The sequence below is a fragment of the Harpia harpyja genome, chromosome Z (genome assembly GCF_026419915.1).
Source record: "Harpia harpyja isolate bHarHar1 chromosome Z, bHarHar1 primary haplotype, whole genome shotgun sequence".
NCBI classification, from domain to species: Eukaryota; Metazoa; Chordata; class Aves; order Accipitriformes; family Accipitridae; genus Harpia; species Harpia harpyja.
The window spans coordinates 66,305,734-66,326,880 of record NC_068969.1 but is presented as its reverse complement, the minus strand read 5'-3'; the positions used below and the strand labels follow the sequence as shown (position 1 = coordinate 66,326,880).

The 21,147-nt window shown below is 40.1% G+C and overlaps 1 protein-coding gene across 1 annotated transcript; it reads right to left on the bottom strand.

The window, feature by feature from the left end:
- Nucleotides 1–287: 287 nt before the first annotated feature.
- LYRM7 (LYR motif containing 7) lies at nt 288–20,418 on the bottom strand. The gene is made up of 5 exons (XM_052777307.1): nt 20,346–20,418; nt 17,198–17,270; nt 16,460–16,530; nt 7,655–7,736; nt 288–919 (listed from the first exon to the last, which is right to left on the bottom strand). The coding sequence occupies exons 1-5, from the start codon at nt 20,361–20,363 to the stop codon at nt 843–845; spliced, it is 321 nt and encodes a 106-aa protein (XP_052633267.1). The 5' UTR covers nt 20,364–20,418; the 3' UTR covers nt 288–842.
- Nucleotides 20,419–21,147: the final 729 nt, after the last annotated feature.

Sequence of the window (21,147 nt, the reverse complement as noted above, 5' to 3'; positions counted from 1 at the left end):
TTTAAAAAAAATGGAAGCGCATTAAACGCACCACAAATTCACTCTAGGCAAGTCAGATCACCTGTGACTAAGCAACAAGCCTCTTTTCTTTGGAAAATGCCCCAGTAAGTCACACTATAATGAAAAGATAAAACAAAAACCTTAAATTCATCAACCATATGATCTAAACCAACATCCTCAGGTTAGGTTGTGGCTGGGTTCTTTTGTTCTGCTGTCATCTATGAACTCAAGCCCTGCCATTCCTGCTGGTTCAAAGGTGTGGGGGAGAAGAAAAACACTACACACACTCTGTAAAACCTGAATAATTTATTCAGATAAACCTTAAGAACTCTCTCAAACATCACAGTATATCAGTGTACAATTAATGACAACTTCAGAAATCATGCTTTTGGTGCAAAGCATAAATTTAATGCTAAGTGCAACAAGATGGTTTTTCATTACTTCAAAGCAGCATGATTGACAAAACCCTTATAAATAAGTATTATCAGGATTAAGAACTGCATTTAATTTGTATTTAGTTTTGAAAAAACTCTGGATTGCTAGGAAACAATCTCTGACGATTGTCATAATTAAAAACACTGCTGACTGAAGTAACATAATTCAGCAGTGTATTTTTAAGAGAACTGTGCGTCTTGAGGTTCTGTGGAAGTATTGGTATCTTCCACAGAAGAAGTGCATGGTGATATCACAGCACGCAAAATTGGTGACTTGGTTTCAGTCTCTGTTTTCCTGGTAACAATACTTAATGTTTTAAAATTTAGCTTTAAAACAGGTATCCACTATTAGTTTTCAGAGATCTCATTACAGGATATTAACCTTCTGGGGAGAGGGCCATGTTTTCCTCAGGATTCATGCTTTTTTGTTGGTTTATCAAAGTAAGGAGTGTTGTCTTGTAGCAGATCTTTCCTGGGTATGAGCACTGTAACAGAAAAAAACTGTAAGAATATAATCTTATGGAAAATACTATTTAAAATTCTAAAGTTGTTTTTACATTTACAAACAAAAAATCAGGTTACTAAAATGAGAATCTGAGCTTCTGGTAAGCATACAAGCAGCATCACTGTATCTACCCAAGATAAAATTATATTAAGATTTTTACCTTCTGCTGGTCAGAATATTGCCTTCCCCTTTTTCCTTTTAAAAGCACTGAAAATACTTTAATAGTATTAAGAATCCATAAAAAATGGTACAGTGTTGTAGTAACTTTTAGCAACAGAGATAATGGCAATTTTATCATGCCCAAGACAGATTAGGTTTACTCCAGCAGTTCCAAAAATGAATACTAAGTTTGACTTAGCCCTCTCCCCCAACATCCTGTAATATTCATCTTGTCACACCTGTTTAAAGGCCAACAGGAAAAGAAAGGACCAAATGAAAACTGCAGCCACTATATCATCACAGAAATGCAGTGTGTTAGGAGTGTATAATTACAAAAACATTTTAACCTCTTCCTGACTCTAAGTTCTTGCTGTCTAGCTCTTCAGAAATCAGTTTTTCCTTTCTTTATGAAGGGAAGGAGCTGTGTCATGTTGGATTTGCTCTAGCAGCAAAAACTAAAGAACAAACATCTAAAATCATTATGCTGTACTTTGACTAGGTCACACAGCTGTGAAAGGTACAGTAAACCTGTAAAACTGTGTGTGTTTGTGCACATGTGTGTGCAACGAGTAACATCCTGTCTGAAGTGCACTGATATCCTGTATCTTATAAGAAAGAAAACTGATTTCCTTGAAGGTATCTTCCTTTTGCATCTGTGTACTGATACTGATGCATTTTAGTAAGTTTCTAAGAGCTGTAAGTAAAATTGCAATTGCATTTCTGAGATAAAATACTTGTGAGTAAATTTACGGCAACACATCTTGATCTACACACCTAGAATAGGTACATGAACAGAAATACCAAAGAAAACCAGAACTGGATATAAAGTATTGAAAAACAGAAGTCCAAAGAAATAAAGACTGAAAGAAGAATTTTTAACCTACCTTTTCAAAGCTAAGTTTTGAACATACACTGCCAACACACCAATCAAAATCATCAGAACATACTGCGTGTGTTGTATATTACTAAAATGTAAGCTCTACTTGTAGCAGCTTAATCTGAAATTAGAGTGAAATGAATAGAACTGAGATATTTGTATACTACTGAGTAACGTAGAAAAATTGTCTAATATGACTAACAAGCTCCTAACTGAAATTGTCTTCTCTTTAATTAAGAAAACCTCAGCCTAATTTTTTTTTCTTTTCTTAAAGATTTACCAGTGAATCCCAACATGACTATGAGTCTCAAATTCTTTTTAAAGAATAACATTGCTCTGTGCACTGCTTCTATGACAGCACAGAATAATTTCATTTGATCAAGGAAAATGCTCCCCTTACCAATATTTGTTCTTGCTGTCTAAGACAAGTCTTTGGCTTTTTCTTTTCAGTTATTAAATAGTTATTTTAGAGATGCAGGATTGCCACAAAACCCCCCCCCCCAAAACAAAAAAACCCCAGGTGTAGCTAAATAGCATATTGTCAGCCTCAAGATTCTGACAGTAACTTACTTAAGGAAACCAGCTGCAGCAACAGTTTCTGAAACATTTTACCTAGTTCCTTTTTTCCCCACTGTTCTTTCATACAACATAGCTACTGATCACTTAAAATATTTTTTTTTGCTGGGCAGGGTGGGGTGGGGTGGGGAGGTAGCTCAGGTTGAAGCAAAGACATAATACTAATGTAAATACAGCCCAAATCTAAGCATTCTACAACGTTTTCTTTTTTCCTAAATAGGCCAATATACTTTCTATTACAGCAAAGTAAACCTTCACCTACAAAGTTTCCAAAACAAACATGTAGCACCTAGGATGAAACCCTATGAAAAGCAAACTTCTCAACCGAGGTCACTTATTTTTATTTGCCAACAAGCAGCAACTCAAGCAGCCACCTTAGGGATGCACTTCCACTTTTTTTTTTTGGTTAATACATCTGTCCCAAGTCTCTCATTTAATACAAGATGATGCCATAAAAGCAGTAAGGGAGCTAACTGTAACTCTATTGGCACTATAAAAGTTACCAAAGCGCATAAAAATTAAGGATCAAAAAGGTTGTTCTGCTAAAACTTCCTTCATCAAAGCTGTACTGGAATTGAATACCCATTCAATGTACTACCTAAGCAGACTCATATACCTACATAAGCATTTCCTACAAAAAACTTCCTGCCAGACTGGCACCTAGGTGCCAAAAAGCCAAGGAAAGCGATCCACTTGGTATTTTCATCATATCCATGCACAAGATGTTCAGAGGGGATGCAGCTGGGACAGCTGACCCCAACTGACCAAAGGGATATTCCAGACCACATGGTGTCATGCTCAGCATATAAAGCTGTGGGAATAAGAAAGGAGGGGACACGCTTGCAGTAATGGTGTTTGCCTTTCCAAGTGACCATTATGCATGATGGAGCCCTGCTTTCCCAGGCATGGCTCTAAACACCTGCCTGCCGATGGAAAGTACTGAATGAATTCCTTACTTTGCTTTGCTTGCATGCATGGCTTTTGCTTTACTTACTAAACTGTTTTTATCTCAACCCATGAGTTTTCTTACTTTTACCCTTCTGATTCGCTCCCCCATCCCACTGCGGGGGGAGCGAGCGAGCAGGCAGCTGTATGGGGCTTAGTTGCCAGCTGGGGTTAAGCCACAACACCACCTAGCCATAGATTCAACCGGAACTTGAAGTCCCACTTCCAACTTTTTTCCTCTTTTTAATCTCAGATAATTTTTCTTTACAAACAAGAAAGGATGGAAACAGTAGGGTGAGATATTCAACAAAATGGAGCAGCAGTGGAAACCACACCCATTTATAGGTGCAATTTCACACACTGCACTGACCACGTTATTCAGCATAAACTACTATCAAAATATGGTGACAATTATCTCAACTCCCTAAAAATTCTGAATTTCTGTTTCAGAAATTTTCTCATTTCTTAGCCATCGCACACTCTGGGCTACCAGTGATATTAGTAATATAATAAGAGCCACACCAGAATTGCCTAGTTCAGAGTGCTATCTGACTAATCAAAGCTGGATTCTTAGGAAAGATGCAAACACTCCAGAAGCCTGCTCAAAGAATGGCACTTAGGAATAACGTTCTGTTACTGATCAATTTACCATGGTATAAAGGTCTGTATATTCCTTCTGTAAGGAGATTTGCTTTTACTCTTTCACTACAGTATCAAGCTAAGCATCAAGTTTGATCTACTGCTTTTTTGTATTTTGAGTAATACCTTGCTCCTGGCCACAAAGATTTTTTCATTGCCATGACCTTTAAGAATTATTTATTGTGTAAAATAAAAATGCATTTTTTTGGTATTACCTTTGAATATAAATTCCAACTTCACTGAATGCTCTTTACATTTTAATTATACCAGGACAAGTAAGAGTATCTATCTACACGTTTTTTCTACTGTTCATTCTTACTATCTGAACTTCCATCACGATGCTCTGGATTTCTCTTCTAAACATTGCTGATCTTTTAACTGGTGATTCACTACATTATCAAGATTAAATAATTCTCACTTCAATAAATATTCCAAACAGACAGCTCTCAAACTCTGATGGCTCTTTGAAGAATATTATTTTGTTCTTACTGCAATAAGATCAATTAGAGTGAGAAGCAAAGCTTAGACCCATCCAAAACAGAGGGGAAAAAAAAGGGGGGGGGGCGGGGCAAGAGGCTGCATAATGACACCCTTTGCATTCACAAGCAGGTCACATGCACCCTGTGTACAGATGCACTCCAGATTTTCTGCTGCAGGACAAAGTTTTCCTGGCCAGTACCAGACTCTGGAAGACCTCCTTCTTGTACACAAACCTCATTGCCACCATTTCTCTAAGAAGTCTGTAAAATTAGGTGGGGGCAATTCTATCACTTTTTGTTTATGGAGATTTTAAATGAGACAGCATTAAAGCTCTCCTACAGTCAAAATGGACAATCACCACTACTCTCCCCTTGTCCACTGAGTCAAGTAATTTCACTGTAAAAGGGTATCAGATTGGTCAGAGAAGATCTCCCCTTTGTAAATCCTTGCTCACTACTCCCCGTCCCCATTCTGTTCTTCAAACATTTGGAAACGGCTTCCAGGATTGGCTCGACGACCTTCCCAGGGCCCAAGGAGAGGCTGACCAGTTTCCCAGATACTCCCTCTTGCCCTTCTTGAAAAAAGGAGTGACATTTGCTTTCTTTCAGTCCTCAGGCAACTCCTCTAATCACCATGACCTTTCAAAGATGATTGAGAGTGGCCTCGCAATGACATCAGTCAGCTCCTTCACCACCCATGGGTGCATCACATCAGGTCCCATGGATTCGTGTACGCCCCATCTGTTCAAATGTTCCCTAGCCTTTTCCTTCTCTACCAAAATTAAGTCATCCTCGCTCCAGATATTCCCAATAGTCTGAGGCTCGCAACCCCCGAAGGCAAACCTTCGCAGTAAAGACTGAGGTGAAGAAGGTACCCAGCACCTCAGTCTCTCCTGTGTTCTTTGTTACCAGGTCCCCCTGCCCTATTCAGCTGTGGGCCCATATTTTCCCTCCTCTTCCTTTGCTGCTGATATACCTCCAGAAGCTGTTCTTACTGTCCTTCACATTCCTTGCCAAGATCAACTCCAGGTGGACCCTGGCTGTCCTAACCCCACCCCTACACACTCAAACAGTATTAGAATATAAATTTGTATTTGAACATGAATTCATGTGGCTTTTGCAAGGGAAATTCTGCCTTACAGTCACTGCTGGAGTTCTCTAAACAGCTCTTGGGGGGCTGCCACAACATGCTTGGATTCCCCAAAGTCCCTCAGCAAATGCTTTTAAGAAAAAAACAGCCGTATTATGACAGAAGATCTTGCATGGGTAAGTCACTGGTTAAACTGTAGGAAGTGAACAATATATGAACAGGTCTCCCAATGGAGGGATGTCAAAAGTGGAGTTCTACAGGTATTTTTGTTGGCATCTGTGCTGTTCAACATATTTGTAAGTAACCTGGAAAAGAATGGTGTTTAATGATGCCATCCTGAGTGAGTTCTTTATAAAAACGTCTTACTGCAAAGAACTGCAGGACAAGCTTAAGACTTGACTGAGTAATCAGTAAAATAACAGACCAAATCACATGTAGAGACAAGCAATGCACACAGGTCAAAAAAAAAAAAATTAACTTCACAAAGGAAGTGACAGGTTCAAAACTGACTATGGTCATTCAGATGAGTTTAATGAATACAAGATAATTTTGTAAAAATAAATAAATATATGTACGCACAGTAGCCAAAAATTAAATTTAGAATTAGGAATGCCTAGGAAACCAGTTGAGTTCTGATGGACGGAGCGAGCTCTTAGTCATCTTGAGAGATACAGCACAATTGAAAAAGGTGCAGAAAATAGCAACAGAATGATCACAGGCATTCACTCATTGTTTCACAGAGAAGCTGTTCCATGGTGGGGGGAGAAGGGGGGGGCAATAATGGACTTAAAAACTCAAGAACAGCTTGGTGAAAATGGCTAGTAATTGAAGAGTAGGACCAGATTCAAAACTACAGCAAGTGATTCTTCATAAAAACCAGAGTAAATTCTTTGTCAAAGGTTCCCGGTTGCAAGAAATTTGCACAGGTTGAAAGGAACAAGTTCATGAGAGAGAAACCCACTGAGGATAACTAAAACAGAAACCATTCCTGGCTCAGGAAGTGCTACCAGGTGTAAACAGCTGGAAGATGTGAAAGTTCACTTCACTGTTCCTACTCTTCTACTATGATCTGCCTAGGATCACTGTGGAAGACTTGACACTGGTCTAAACATATCTTTGGCCTCGACAATGGCTGTTCTAAAGCTAAATGCTTTACCAAATCTAAAACTGCAAATAGTTACAAAGCTTTACAGACACCACTAAACCGAAGTGAAAGGAACAATGTACACAACTTAAGATTTCTCCTGTCATCCACCACATAGTTGTATGCTGAACCTACTACTTTCTTGTGTTTGACTGTAAGATAAAAGAACTTCTAAACCAGGAACCAAAATTTCAGAATTTGATAGGCTTTGCATCAAGGCCATCATTGCGTCACAATCTTCCAAGGCATAACCTGAAACTTAAATTGTCAGAACAAGGTTTTGGAAAAGAACACTCAATCCTCAAAGAAAAAGCTATTCTATGGAGAGCATACATACTGCATTTGCTAATTCTCCTCAGGCAGGTTCTACTTATTTGGTAGAGCAAGCACCTACAGATACTGTGGTTACTACAGTTAGACATACACTGACTGACTAGCCAGTACACGCATGCCGACTTGCTACCTAATTGCTGTCACTCCTAACAGTTAAGATACCAAGTTATAACTTCTTCCTCTCAATGAGGTTATAAGTTCTTTCTCTCAATAATGGCATTAAATGCAGGCACTGCCTCTTTTCTAGCAGCCTCCGTATTTCAAAATATTTGTATAGAAACTTTGTACCTTTGAAACCTCCACCCATCCCTAGGTAGTGACATTAGTCAACAGCCTTAAATTAAGGGTTTGGTCAGAGAGATGACAGATAGGCTTTTGCTCTCTCTATTCCTTTACTTAGTTTTCAAGTTTTATATTTATTTACTGAACTACAACATTTTTAAACATCTTTTTTAGCATGCAGTTTTACTCACATATTTTGTCGGAATCTGTGTGAACTGCCTGAATAACAGAAGTTCTGAGAATCACGTCAACATCTGAAGCTATTTTCAGAAGCTAGGAAAAAGAAAACAAACAAACAAACAACACAACAGAGTAATTTAAATTATATGTAATTATTCCTGAAGGTATTTTCCATACTAGACAGCTATTCAAGTAATAAAGCCAGTCAGTTCTATTATTCAGTTAGTTATGCACTACCTATACATAGCTTTTACTTTGGGGATCCTGGAATAACTTACAGGTTGATGTGTAGGCTACTTAGACATACAGCACGAGAGGAAGGAAACTTCTGCTCAGTAACATACAGCAGTATAAAATCTATATACCTAATTAAAACTGCAAGCAAATAAGGTAGAATGCAACTACCAAAACAAGTAACTAGTTTCCAACGATTAAAGACATTGGTGAATGCCTCAATAACATTTGACTACCCCTAGTGAAAGGGCATCTGGTTCTTTCAACATTCCCGCTCTTGAAATAAGGAGACAAAAGTAAGGGGAAAACACAACAAGAATACTGAGGTTTCACAGAAAAGTAGTACAGGAACAAGACACTACCTAAAGATTAGCAGAGGCATTAGTATTTAGCAAAAGGCCTAGAATTCCTTCCCTCATTAAAAGGGTAAGCAGAAGCACCCTTGCTACTTTTGCTGAGCAATTAAGAGAAGCCTAATACTTGTCTGCATGATAGCTGCGTCAGAAGTAAATGAAATTGCACAAGTGAGACACTTCAGGAGACATGCTTATGCTAGGAAGTAGTGTGTACCAACAGAAGTGGATCTTTGCAAGAGTTAGAGCTCAAGACTTGACATCTACATTGAATTTCTCCCTCCCGCCCCTCCTTCCCTTTCAAGGGTTTGCACTAAGTATCCTCCAGTTCTCCCTGCTGAATGCCCATTAGCAGCCAGGCTGCATGCTCCTGAAGCATACCTTCCACTTTTGATTCATCTTAAAGGAATTCTGCCATTTGCTCTGAGACTGCTTCACAAAACAAGCCAAATCACAGGAAGTGGAGGTAACCAAGGTAACTTCAGAAGTGCACTCCTGATCTCAACTTAAATTCTGCAGTAGATACAGCTACCAGATCTCCCATTCTAATACTGCAGATAGTTACTCCTACCTCCTTAGGTCACTACATAACTAAGTACCTGATGTCGTATTAGAAGACATTGCAGCTTCCTATTCTTGCAAAGTAATGCACATTTGGTTAGTCAGTATTCAACTTTTTTAGCTGCTGTCTGTGGACACATATTTAGCTAACAGTCGCAAAAGCATTCCAGATGCCTTTAGAAGACCTTGAAAAGAATAAACAAGACAAAAAAAGAAAGATGCCAATTAGAAGAACACAGGTGCACATTCCACGATAAAGGGAACGTGGCACAAAGAACCGCAATTCGGCAGTTTATCTTGACCAATTAGACTGAGACAAGTTTCGTGTGTTTTAGTTAATATAACCAATTGTGTCCTATGTTTATGCGCGTGTACAGCGTTGATATAACCAATCATATTTTATGCTTGTGCGCGTGTACAGGGACTTTGCAGAATATGTCACTGTAAGTATGTGTGTGTTTTAGCAATAAAGGGTCGTCTGCTGTCTGCTCTCAAGATTACAGGCGTCCGTCTACTCCAATCTCCTCAAATGGTGACCCCGACGTGATTGCGGGCTGAGAAAATGCTGGAATTGCTGGAAGTGCGTCCGGAGGAGACTCTAGCCAAACGATCGTCTAGCCAGCTGGACTGAGCGGACAACCTTCTCCCGGGAGATCAATCACCCTGCTCGTTTGGAAGTAAGGTGAGCGGCTAAGAGGATTAAAATGGGTGCCCAGATGTCTGTGGAAGAAGGGGCAATTGTACGAATGCTTTCGCATATCCTCTCCGTGAGAGGGATTAAGTATGATTCCAATACTTTACGTATGATGCTGAAGTGGCTTAAGGACCATGGTGCCCCCACTTCAAATGTAGAAGTCTTTGAAGTTAAAAATTGGGAAGAAATAGGAAAAGTAATTTGGGACTTTGTATCGCGTGGGGACGTGAAGGCTCAGAAAATCTCCGCTACGTGGAGATTGGTGCTGGAAACGTTGAAAGCCCTTAAGGCAGAAAAGGGGGTGGCTGCTGCTGTAAAAATTTCAATTGAAGATACCCCGGAAAAAAAGAGAAGTGTGTGTGGCGAGGTGGTACATAATTCAGACAGTGATGAGGAATTAAACACTGAGAGAGATGTCATTAATGGAGGCAACGATCAACCTTTAAGTAACCTGCCTCTCGAGCAGAGACCGATCCCCTCTGCACCTCCCTATGAGACAGATACATCCCCAGGAGAAGCTATAAAAAAGCGATGGAAGGACATAAATGATAAAATGTTAACCGAAGGTCTAAATCCTGTGGCTTTTCCAGTTACAGTCAGGCAGAATGCCCCAAACGTGTGGCAACCTTTCAACTGGGATTTAATAAAAGAAGTACGGAAAACAGTAACGGCTAATGGACTGTCTGCTCCGTTTAGTCAGGCGTTATTGGAGAATATATTTTCTGGTCAAATTTTAACGGGCTTTGACTGTACACAATTGGCTACAATGATTTTAACCCCGACTCAGCGTCTATTATGGAAGGTGAAATGGGCAGAATTATGTGATTTAGCGGCACTAAGAAATTTGGACCGCCCAGAAGGAGATCCGAGGTATATGATCACTTCTGCACAAATGATGGGGACTGGTGACTTTGCAGATGTTAATAGGCAAGCGAGGCTACCCGTGGAAGTATTACAAGAATCAGCTTCCTTAGCTCTGAAGGCAATGGTAACCTTGCCTGAAGCTGGAAAGCCAGGACAATCATTTACAAGTATAAGGCAGGGTAATAGGGAACCTTATATGTCCTTTATTGATCGTCTGCGAGATGCTATTGAAAAGCAAATAGATAATGCTGATGCCAAAGAAGCACTGATAATAAAATTGGCTGTGGAAAATGCAAATGCAGACTGTAAAAAAATACTACAATCGATGCCAGGAAGAGTGACGCTAATAGATATGATAGAGGCCTGTAACAACGTTGGGTCTTTGGAGCATAAAACTACATTAATGGCCAATGCTTTTGCTGTAGCCATGCGAATGGATACAAAAAAATGTTAAGAAATGCTATAAATGTGGACAACCGGGACATTTGCAATTTCAGTGTAAAGAAGGGCGAAACAAAGTGGAAGCTGGGCCTAATATATGCCCTCGTTGTCATAAAGGGAGACATTATGCTAACCAATGTAGATATCATTTCACAAATGAAGGTGTAGCTCTGCCACCTCGAGGTACCCCATCACCGGGAAACTACAAGAAGAGTGCGAGGAGCGGTGTGATGACCCCAACAGCTCTGAAAGGATCCCAGAACGGCGCCAAGAAGGATGTCTGGCAGAATTGCCAGCCCGAACAGCTGGAAGTGCCGGAGTGGATGTCTCAACAATAGAAACCATTCTACTATGGAACTCTCAGGTACACCGTGTGCCAGTAAACGCACAAGGACCATTAGGTAATGGGCTTAGTGCCCTGTTGTTGGGATGGTCTAGTATAACATTACAAGGAATTTTTGTGCTTCCCGGGGTGATTGATGCGGACTACACAGGCCGCATTTATGCTATGATTTGGATGCCGTCTCCACCAGTATCGATACAGGAAGGAAGCAGAATTGCACAGCTAGTCCCTTTAAAGCAAATGTACCATGTAAGGTTAATCAACAGCGTGGCAATGCAGGGTTTGGATCTACGGGATTAGAAGCTCAAATTATGTGGTCAATGGAGATCAATAAAACAAAACCTAGTATATCAGCAGAGTTACAAAACGCAAAGAACAGGCCAGAAAAAAAAAAATTACAAGCATTAGCGGACACTGGAGCAGATGTAACAGTTCTGTCGTGGGAGGACTGGCCTGTTACTTGGGAGCTTTCTGAGATGGATTCGAAACTGTTTGGTGTGGGAGGATTATCAAAACTCGACAAAGCAAATATATGATTCAATTGATTTGTCAAAATTCAGTTTCTTATATCAAACCTTATGTAACCAATATCCCTATGAACCTGATAGGCAGGGATGCATTAAGTCAAATGGAATGTGTGCTTCGTACAGGAGACAATTTTGTGGCGCGGCCATTGACGGGCGACCATGCCTGAATCTGAAATGGAAAACAGAGGAACCGATTTGGGTAGATCAATGGCCGCTGGCTGAATCTAAGGTCGCCATCTTGAAACAGTTAGTAAAGGAGCAATTGGAACAAGGGCACTTGGTGAATACCACGAGCCCTTGGAATACACCAGTTTTTGTCATTCCAAAAAAATCTGGGAAATGGAGACTATTGCATGATTTAAGAAAAATAAATGAAGTAATGGAAAATATGGGAGCCCTTCAATTAGGGTTACCCATGCCTACCATGATTCCACACGGATGGAACATTTTGATTATTGATTTAAAGGATTGTTTCTTTACAATATATTTAGACCCAAAAGATGCGGAAAAATTTGCCTTTTCTATCCCCACCATAAACAAACAGGAACCCATGGAACGTTATCATTGGGTAGTTCTGCCACAAGGAATGAAAAATTCTCCAACCATATGCCAATCCTATGTATCCCAAGCTCTAAAAGGGTTTAGACAACAAAATCCAGACTTGATTATTTATCACTATATGGATGATATCTTGATAGGAGGGAAAAGAGAGTTATCTGAAAAGCTCAAAGAATTGACTACACAATTGTCTGATATTGGTTTAAAAATAGCACCAGAAAAGGTACAAAAAATGCAACCATGGAAATATTTAGGCTGGAAGATTTTAGAAAAAACTATAGTTCCACAAAAACTGGAAATTACAGACAAGATTGAAACATTGAATGATGTGCAAAAATTACTGGGGACAATCAATTGGGTTCGAACACTGTTGGGAATAGATAATGAGCTTCTGACCCCTTTATTTGAAATGTTACGAGGCGACACTACCTTAACGGCACCTCAACAATTGACCCCTCAAGGTAAACAAGCATTACAAAAGATAGCAGATATAATATCCCAGAGTCGGGCTTTTAGAATTAAAGAAAATCTTGACATTAATCTTAGCATTTTAAACCGAGAAAAACAACCCCTCGGGATCATTTATCAATGGGAGGGAAGTCACAAAGACTTGTTAATAACAGAATGGATCTTTTTAGCTCACCAGGCCCGAAAAACCACATTTTCTTGAACTGAAATGATTTCAGAATTAATTATAAAGGGGAGAAGTCGGATTATTGAGATTTGTGGAGAAGAACCACACACGATTGTCGTTCCTTTGACTCAAGGATATTTACAATGGTGTCTACAGAGTAGTCTAACTTTACCAATTGCTTTTGCAGATTTCGAAAGAAAGATAGATATTCATCTTCCTGCACACAAAATGTTTACCTTGCTACAAAATATACAACTAGAAGAAAAAGAATTGTGTGCAGAGTTACCTACTGATGGTCCTACAGTATTTACGGATGGCAGTGGAAAAACAGGAAAGGCAGTAGTAGTTTGGAAAGAAGGTCAGGTATGGAAAAATCACATTGTCACATGTGAAGGCTCCCCCCAAGTGGTGGAACTTCAAGCTGTAATAGAAGTATTTAAAAAGTGGCAGCATGTTGAGGTCAATATTATTGCTGATTCTTTATATGTGGTAGGTGTAGTAAAACACTTGAGACGGGCTTATTTGAAAGAAATTGATAACATCACATTGTTTGAAAAATTTAAGATGTTGCTATTTCTGTTAAACCAACGGACAAAGTGTTATTATATAATGCACGTGCGAAGTCACACCAGTTTGCCTGGATGGATCACAGAAGGGAATAAACGAGCTGATTTGCTAGCTAATCCTGTATGGACTGGGCCACCCCCCAATAAACTTTACAGGCACGTGGAGCTCATAGTTTTTTCCACCAACCAGCGAAAGTATTAGCCAAACAGTTTCAAATTTCTACAGCAGATGCCAAAGCCATCATTCAATCCTGTGCTGAGTGCCAGAAATTATCTGGGCACAGAGATGGCGCTGTAAATCCTAGGGGTCTGCAATCCTTGCAATTGTGGCAGACTGATGTGACTCATGTACCAGCTTTTGGAAAATTGTGTTATGTTCATGTTTCTGTTGATACATATTCCTTGATGATATGGGCCACAGCACTTGCGGGCGAAACAAGTCGACATCTACAAACACACTTACGACAAGCATTTGCAGTAATGGGTGTCCTGGCCCAGATAAAAACAGATAATGGACCATGTTTTATAGCACAACGGACTCAGGAATTTTTTCAGCAATGGGGAGTTACTCATATTACCGGCATTCCTCATTCTCCCACAGGTCAAGCTATAATCGAACGTACTCATAAAGTATTAAAAGATTTTTTGGAAAAACAAAAAACGGGGGAATTAGGGGAACCTCCTTCAAATAGACTCATGAAAGCAATATATGTGATGAATTTTTTGACCCTGCGTGGAGAGTCAGTTGTTCCCCCTGTAGTTCGGCATTTTCAAACAATGAATAGTGGGATTCAAAATATTGATAATGGGTGGAAAGTCTGGGTTAAAAATGTTGAGCGTCAGCAATGGGAGGGACCTTTTAAAGTAATAACGTGGGGCCGAGGTTATGCTTGTGTCATTACAGAAAATGGGCCGAAGTGGATTCCAACTAAATGGACGAAACCTTATGCTGAGATTGATATGGAACACGCTGACTGTAGTAAGCAGCATGACAGTGGCACCAGTGATTGATCCACATCATTTAACACCGTGGGACAGTAAGAATGTTTGGGTGACACTGACTAAAGCTATTAATCAAACCTCTTTTTGTGTGTCATTGGCATTACCTGAACAGTCTTTTATTCTTATGTATTTTATTAGGTATAATGTTGCTTTTGCCATGTTTAATTAGCTGTGTTCATAGGTTTTTGCAAAGGGCAATACAGCATGTTGTTACTTGTTGAAAAACAAAAAAGGGGGAATTGTGGACACATATTTAGCTAACAGTCGCAAAAGCATTCCAGATGCCTTTAGAAGACCTTGAAAAGAATAAACAAGAAGACAAAAAAAAGAAAGATGCCAATTAGAAGAACACAGGTGCACATTCCACGATAAAGGGAACGTGGCACAAAGAACCGCAATTCGGCAGTTTATCTTGACCAATTAGACTGAGACAAGTTTCACGTGTTTTGGTTAATATAACCAATTGTGTCCTATGTTTATGCGCGTGTACAGTGTTAGTATAACCAATTATATCTTATGTTTATGCGTGTGTACAGCGTTGATATAACCAATCATATTTTATGCTTGTGCGCGTGTACAGGGACTTTGCAGAATATGTGACTATAAGTATGTGTGTGTTTTAGCAATAAAGGGTCATCTGCTGTCTGCTCTCAAGATTACAGGCATTCGTCTACTTCAATCTCCTCAGCTGTCTAAAGCAGAACACTAACACCCCTGTGTTTATGCAAGCAAGTGCCCAAATTCTCTCAAGTCCTGTGTATCATTTGATTCAGTTCCTCTGCATCCAAGTCTATTCAGTATATATACGTATATATATACACACACACATATGTATATATAATAAATGACAGCTGCTATGATGTTCTAGGATTCTGTAGTTGTGATGAAAGTCTGGAATTTCTTCCACTGACATTTAATCAAGATATCAATTAACCCATATTAAAAAGTTACATATGTGTATTTTGTAGGTTGCTATTCCTAACAAATATAGATTTAAAAATTACAGCAAGTATTCTTCCTGTACTTCTATAACAAAAAGAACATACAATTTAACAGATCAGACACCAGGAACACAAACACAGAAGTATTACTATAGGGGCCTGATAACAAGCAGAAATCCTAGGAAGTCCTAACTAAATGCTCAGAACTATTTATGTTACTGTCTATTGGCTGGTATGATGCAAAGGTTTAGATTTACTTCTGCAAAGGACAGACGGAGGAACTTTCTTCCAACTAGTGCCCAATGACAATGTAAATACAGTCTGTTAAAAGGCTGAATGACATGGACTAAATTATTCAATCTGTATGGGTGTTAAGAACTATAAAATATCTAAAATATGGAAGTTTCATTTCAGGCCTCACTAAGTTTTAGAAAAATGACTCAAAAAGTGTTTAGGTAACAACTGAGCAAGTTACGTAGTGAGTTAACAGAATGTTCTACTCTTTTTAATGCACCACGAGGAAAGAAGCAGCAAAAAACCCCAGCAGAATAATTAATACCTCTGTATTACAATAGTCATGATCATTTGGCTGTTTTTTGCCTCCTGCAAAAGATGCTACCTCATTTGTGATCAGGAATCAAAATAAATTCTCATGTCTGCCAGTAACTGAGCAGACTATATTATTTCTCTGTATCTTTCTGTGCTTGTCTATACAACAAAGACCAGGTAAACTTAAGTGACAACAGCTCAGCTAGATGTTATGAGCAAAGTATACAAAATATTTACATGAAAATAGCAACATAAAACACCTTTTCCCATAATTTTATTATAAGCTTCAAAATAAGCATATTGATCTACCAGAAGACACTGTCTCCTTATGTGTTTTTGTATGTGCAAAATTCTGTAACATACTATTAATACCAATGGAGGTTATCAATATATTTATAATAAAGATCCATGTAAAAGCCTTTCTGAACTCACCTGGCTCTCAGAGTTTCTCGATAAGTACTTACATTGGTTTAGAGATCCTTTAAGTAAAAAGCTCCTATGTAAGTATTCTTATGCGAAGTGGAAAAAAACAATGAAAACAGGAAGCACCTCATTTATCTTCTCTTCAGATGTCTCATCTTGGTTATTTTTGAATTCTTCATTTATCTTTTGTCTTGCAGCTAAATAAAGTAAACAAAAAAACTAAAGTGTGAACAAAAAATTTTACGTTGTCTTTGTCACTGCCTCAAGGCTCAGAATCCTAAGTCCTTTATAGCACCTTCCTGGTGCACTCTGCCTGAAGTATTTTAATGTAATATCTCCATGGAATTCAGGTGATGTCATGTTTTAAGTTGACTGGCATGGAAATAAAATATGATTGCCCATCTAGCATTCTGAGGTTTAAAAATAACTAACATACAGAAGCCACCACTGAAGTTGGTTTACTAAAAAAGCAGTATTTATCCCGAGGAGCAACCGTACATAAAGAGAAACAACACGAATCCTTAGTACAGTTAAACATGCTTTGGCTGGACTGAAGAGAGAGAGAGGGAAAAAAAAAAAAAAGGCAAAAAAAAAATAATCCCAGGAAGATCACCAAGGTTCAAAAAAGAGATGTTTTCCTTATGAAATATGGCTTGAGTGCTCGAGTCTAACAACCAGGTTTTTTGTTTCAAATGAAAGGACATCTGGTTATGGACACACAAGTTTTCCCAGTGATTACTTATAAAATGTGGAAGGGAATAATTTAAAGGAAGATTCTATTAAGAATTCTCTTTCTAGGTATTCAGAGAAGAAAGTTCCACAGAAAGATAGGTAAGCATGCAACACAGAAGAAAAATATCTCACCTTCAAGGGCTCTGGTATCATTTTTAAAAACTTCTTGACGGGTTCTGTGTAATAATTTAAAAAGCTTCAAAACCTGTCGATATAACATCAATAGAATTAACTTGTTTGCTAGCAGGATTCTTAGTCAAAATGAACATGTTGCAATTAAGAGTGTTCTGGTTGACCTTTCATGTTCTTTCCATTTTGTACAGAATTTGGTATGGAATTAGTATCTAAGATACTTTATCTCAACTCCTGATCGAATAACTTGCAGCCAAAGCAGATGTGAGGAAATCAAAATCCTAGACAGTTCTAGATGTTTCAAATTAATCCAAGATGCTAGAATGTACTAGCACTACATTCCTAAATAATAATTTGGCATGACAGGAATATAATCCTGAAAATACATTGACACAAACATATTTATTGTGCCAATATCAAATAAACCCAACAGAATCAGAATAACTCTGAAAGTCAAGTCACCTGAGGGGACTATCAAGGTATCACTGGATAGTCTCAGATTATGAAAAAAGATAGACATACAAATGGCTCAAGTATTCTCACACTTACAAGCCAATGTGAGAGGAGCGAATTTCCAAAGGATCTCAAACTGTGTATTAACTAATTCAAAAATTATTTTTCATGTCTCTGTATAATACCTGGGCATAACCTTCTACAGGTGATGTGGCAAAACCAAACCAAAGCAAAGTCCTTCCCTAAATATAACTGCCAGACTAGCAAATAAAAGCTTCAGTAAAAGCAAACACTCAAAAAATTAGGATTTACAACATAGAGCTGACACACCTCAGTATGTATGTAAAGCAAATCCCTTGAGAATCACAGCACACAGTCACATGGTTTTGACTGTTTATTCATATGGACTGTAATGACTTACAGAAATCCTCAAGTTCTTATCAAGCTTTTCTGGTGTTTGTCAGAGATTGACAAGAATCTCTGACAAGCACCAAAAAAAAAAAATCTTGATAACAAGATACCTTCTGAAGTTATTTCTAGTACTTCCTAGTGTGTTTTGGCATGTCCTAGAAGGCACAATTCCAGGTACTTCATGATAATCCTAAATTGTTTTCTCACAATCAATATTCAAAAAATTTCTTAGAAGGATGCAGAGGAAAAAAGGAGCTGTAACTGAGAAATGACCGTCATCTTTATCAGCATGCTCTGTATCTGTGAGCTGGAGATGCAAACAAGACTGTCCCCTAAAAGTAAAAGGCCAATAAAGACATTCAGGCAGGGCCCTGAAAAAAATGTTGCCTCTGCTTTAAATCTGCCAATGACAGAGAGAGAAACAGCAAGCTTCTCTAAAAGCTTTACTTCCAAGAGATGTCAACACATTTTTAGATTTTTCAAGCTAAGCTGTCACCCTCCACTCAGGTGGTCACTTGGCTACACCTTGAGAAAATTCATCCAGAAGTGTATGCACACAAAAAAGACAGTTTTTAGGAAGAGGAAGAAGACATAAAACAGTAAGAACAGGCAACTTTCCAGTTCAGTACTGCTTCTTTAACATAATACTACCACAGCTTTAGTGCTATTAAGGGACAACTTACAAATACCAACAAACTCAAATCTCGCTTCACTACATGGATTAGATCACATCGTAATTTCTACTGTAACTTATGATTTAGCATCCTGTTGAGTATATGCTACTGCATTACAGATCTTTCTGGAAAGAGGACAAACTAGTACCTTTTCGATTGCCTAAGATTCTCACATATGTTTAAGTAAAAAACTTTTGTCACTTTTACAAGAATTCATACACAACTTGACAATCAGTTAAATCAATGTGAGAAGAGACATATAAAGGAGAACATGGACTCTAACTCCTTTTCAGCTTCTGTGTCCTTAATAATTAGCAGCCAAACAGAACCATGTTGCCTTTAATCGCAACATTCCCTAGATGGCTGAATCTGTGGAAAGCAAACTGACAGAATTAAAAGCCAGCAAATAAATTTCTTGTTCTGTAGATGTATTTTAAGAGCTTTGACTAAGTTATTTGGACGGGACAACCTGAAATATTCCTACCCCATAGTATTTTCACCATCTTTGCAAATAGTAAAGTTAGTGTAACTAATGATTTTGAATCAAAGACATGTATGGGGAAACCTGAAGAAGTGTTTTATGGTTATTCTGAACTCTTTGATCCAACAATTTTCAGGCATCTTCCTCTGCTATTTGGCTATTTCTGCAAAACCCTCTTGGAAAGCTCTTTACCACACCAACCACAGAGCAGTTATATTAGGTGACGTCTAAGCAAGATGTATCAATGCACAGACTCCTTTGAGCTCTGCACTTACCTAATGAAACACAGAGCTCCCCTTATACCTCAGTTCATTAGTACCCCTAATACTAGGCTTCAGAACATTTCTGAAACAGGAGCTCAAGTGCCCCTGGAAGTACTCTATACTGCAAAGATGAAAGGTTTAAATAATTCTTCTGCCTTTGCTCTTCTTCATTTTCCAATCACAATTGTCTCTCTTGATGTATTTTAACCTCTACTTGACTGCCATCTCTCAACTTGCTTCCTTTTTCCACAACGGCCCTTGCATACAAAGCCCTGCTTTCCATTACCTAGTTCTGCGTCCTTTTTGCCCGGACAGCCTGTGGATGCTATAAACGCTAGCAACCGCTAGGAAAAAAAGCTCCTACCCTCCAGTTACACACAAAGAAAAAACTCCCCTAAGTATGCAATTGGTGTCTAGTTACTATTTACAGCCCAAGGTCGCAAACCTGAAGGGGAACACAGCGCGCTTCTCCGGTGCTTCACGCACTACCACCAACTCCAGGCACGCTGGGCACCCAGCAGCGCCAGGGGGACAAAACCCCACTGCGGCCGGCGCACGGCAGCAACGGCCCGCCAGAGGCAGCCTTCCCCCCAACGCCGGTGGCACCCCGGAGCCCGAGTGACTCCCGGCCTCACGCAGGGCGCAGGCCAAACGGGGAACGACGGGGTCGGCACCGCGGGCCGCTGTGAGGCGGCGGGGGGCTTGGGGGGGGGGGGGCAGCCTCCACCGCCGCCTCACAGGAGGCCGACGCCGCGCGGGCCCTCCCCGTCCCTTCCCCACGGGCTGCAATCCACTCGAGGCGGTCCCCGAGTACCGAGTAAGCGCCAGCCCCCCCGCTCCCGGCCACGCATGCGCTTCGCCCTCACCTGCCCGCGGCTCGCCATGGCGACCGCCTCCCTTTTCCGGTCGGGAGCGGCGGGGAAGTGGCGGAGGCGGAAGTGACGATACAACACGTTCCGCGCCCTCCTCCCCGCCACGGTGCTGCCGGGTGCCCCCGCCAAAGCTGCCCCGCCGAGCACGGCTCGCCATCGCCCTCGTTCCAGGCAGCCTTTGCCCCCGCCGCCAGCCCGGCTGTTTCCCAGAAGTGCTCCATTGCATTTAAACTCTTAATTCCTTTTTTTTTTAAAAAAAAAAAAATGCTGATACCGAGATAATCAAGGGTTATTTATGAGAAGTGATTGGACTGTTTCATATTTTGTTTGGACATCCTCTCTCTTGGAGAGAATATTCTGACTGGGGCTGAAGAACCACTACAAAATGGAAACAGTCGCCCTATCGGTATGCCCACTGAGGTTGGCAGGCCTGAATCCAGGCTAACTTTGGAAAAAAAATAGACGTGGTTCTTCAGGTGACCACAAGAGGAATTACAGGTTTTGACAGCGGAACTGCCTTTGATGGTAGACGTCAGGGCCCCGAGCACACTCATGCGCCTTCATGGCCTGAACAGCCCACGGCCCAGGACCCTGCATCGGCACCCCGGGGCCTGCAATGCCGCAGCGGGGCCGGTCTCCAGCCCTGCAACGGCCTGAAGGGTGACCCGGCCTGAAGGGTGTTCGGAGATCGCAACCGTGGGCTCGCGGGACTCTGTAATACACGAGGACATAGAGGCTTCATCTTCTAATTTTCTCTACTTTATTACAGATTACCACAAAATAATCACTGCTAGCA

Excerpts from the sequence above, each read along its gene's own strand:
- LYRM7 (XM_052777307.1), bottom strand. Across the intron at positions 16,531-17,197 it reads TGATACCAGAGCCCTTGAAG|CTGCAAGACAAAAGATAAAT; the intron begins GTGAGATATTTT and ends TACTTTATTTAG. Across the intron at positions 920-7,654 it reads CACAGATTCCGACAAAATAT|TGCTCATACCCAGGAAAGAT; the intron begins GTGAGTAAAACT and ends TTTCTGTTACAG.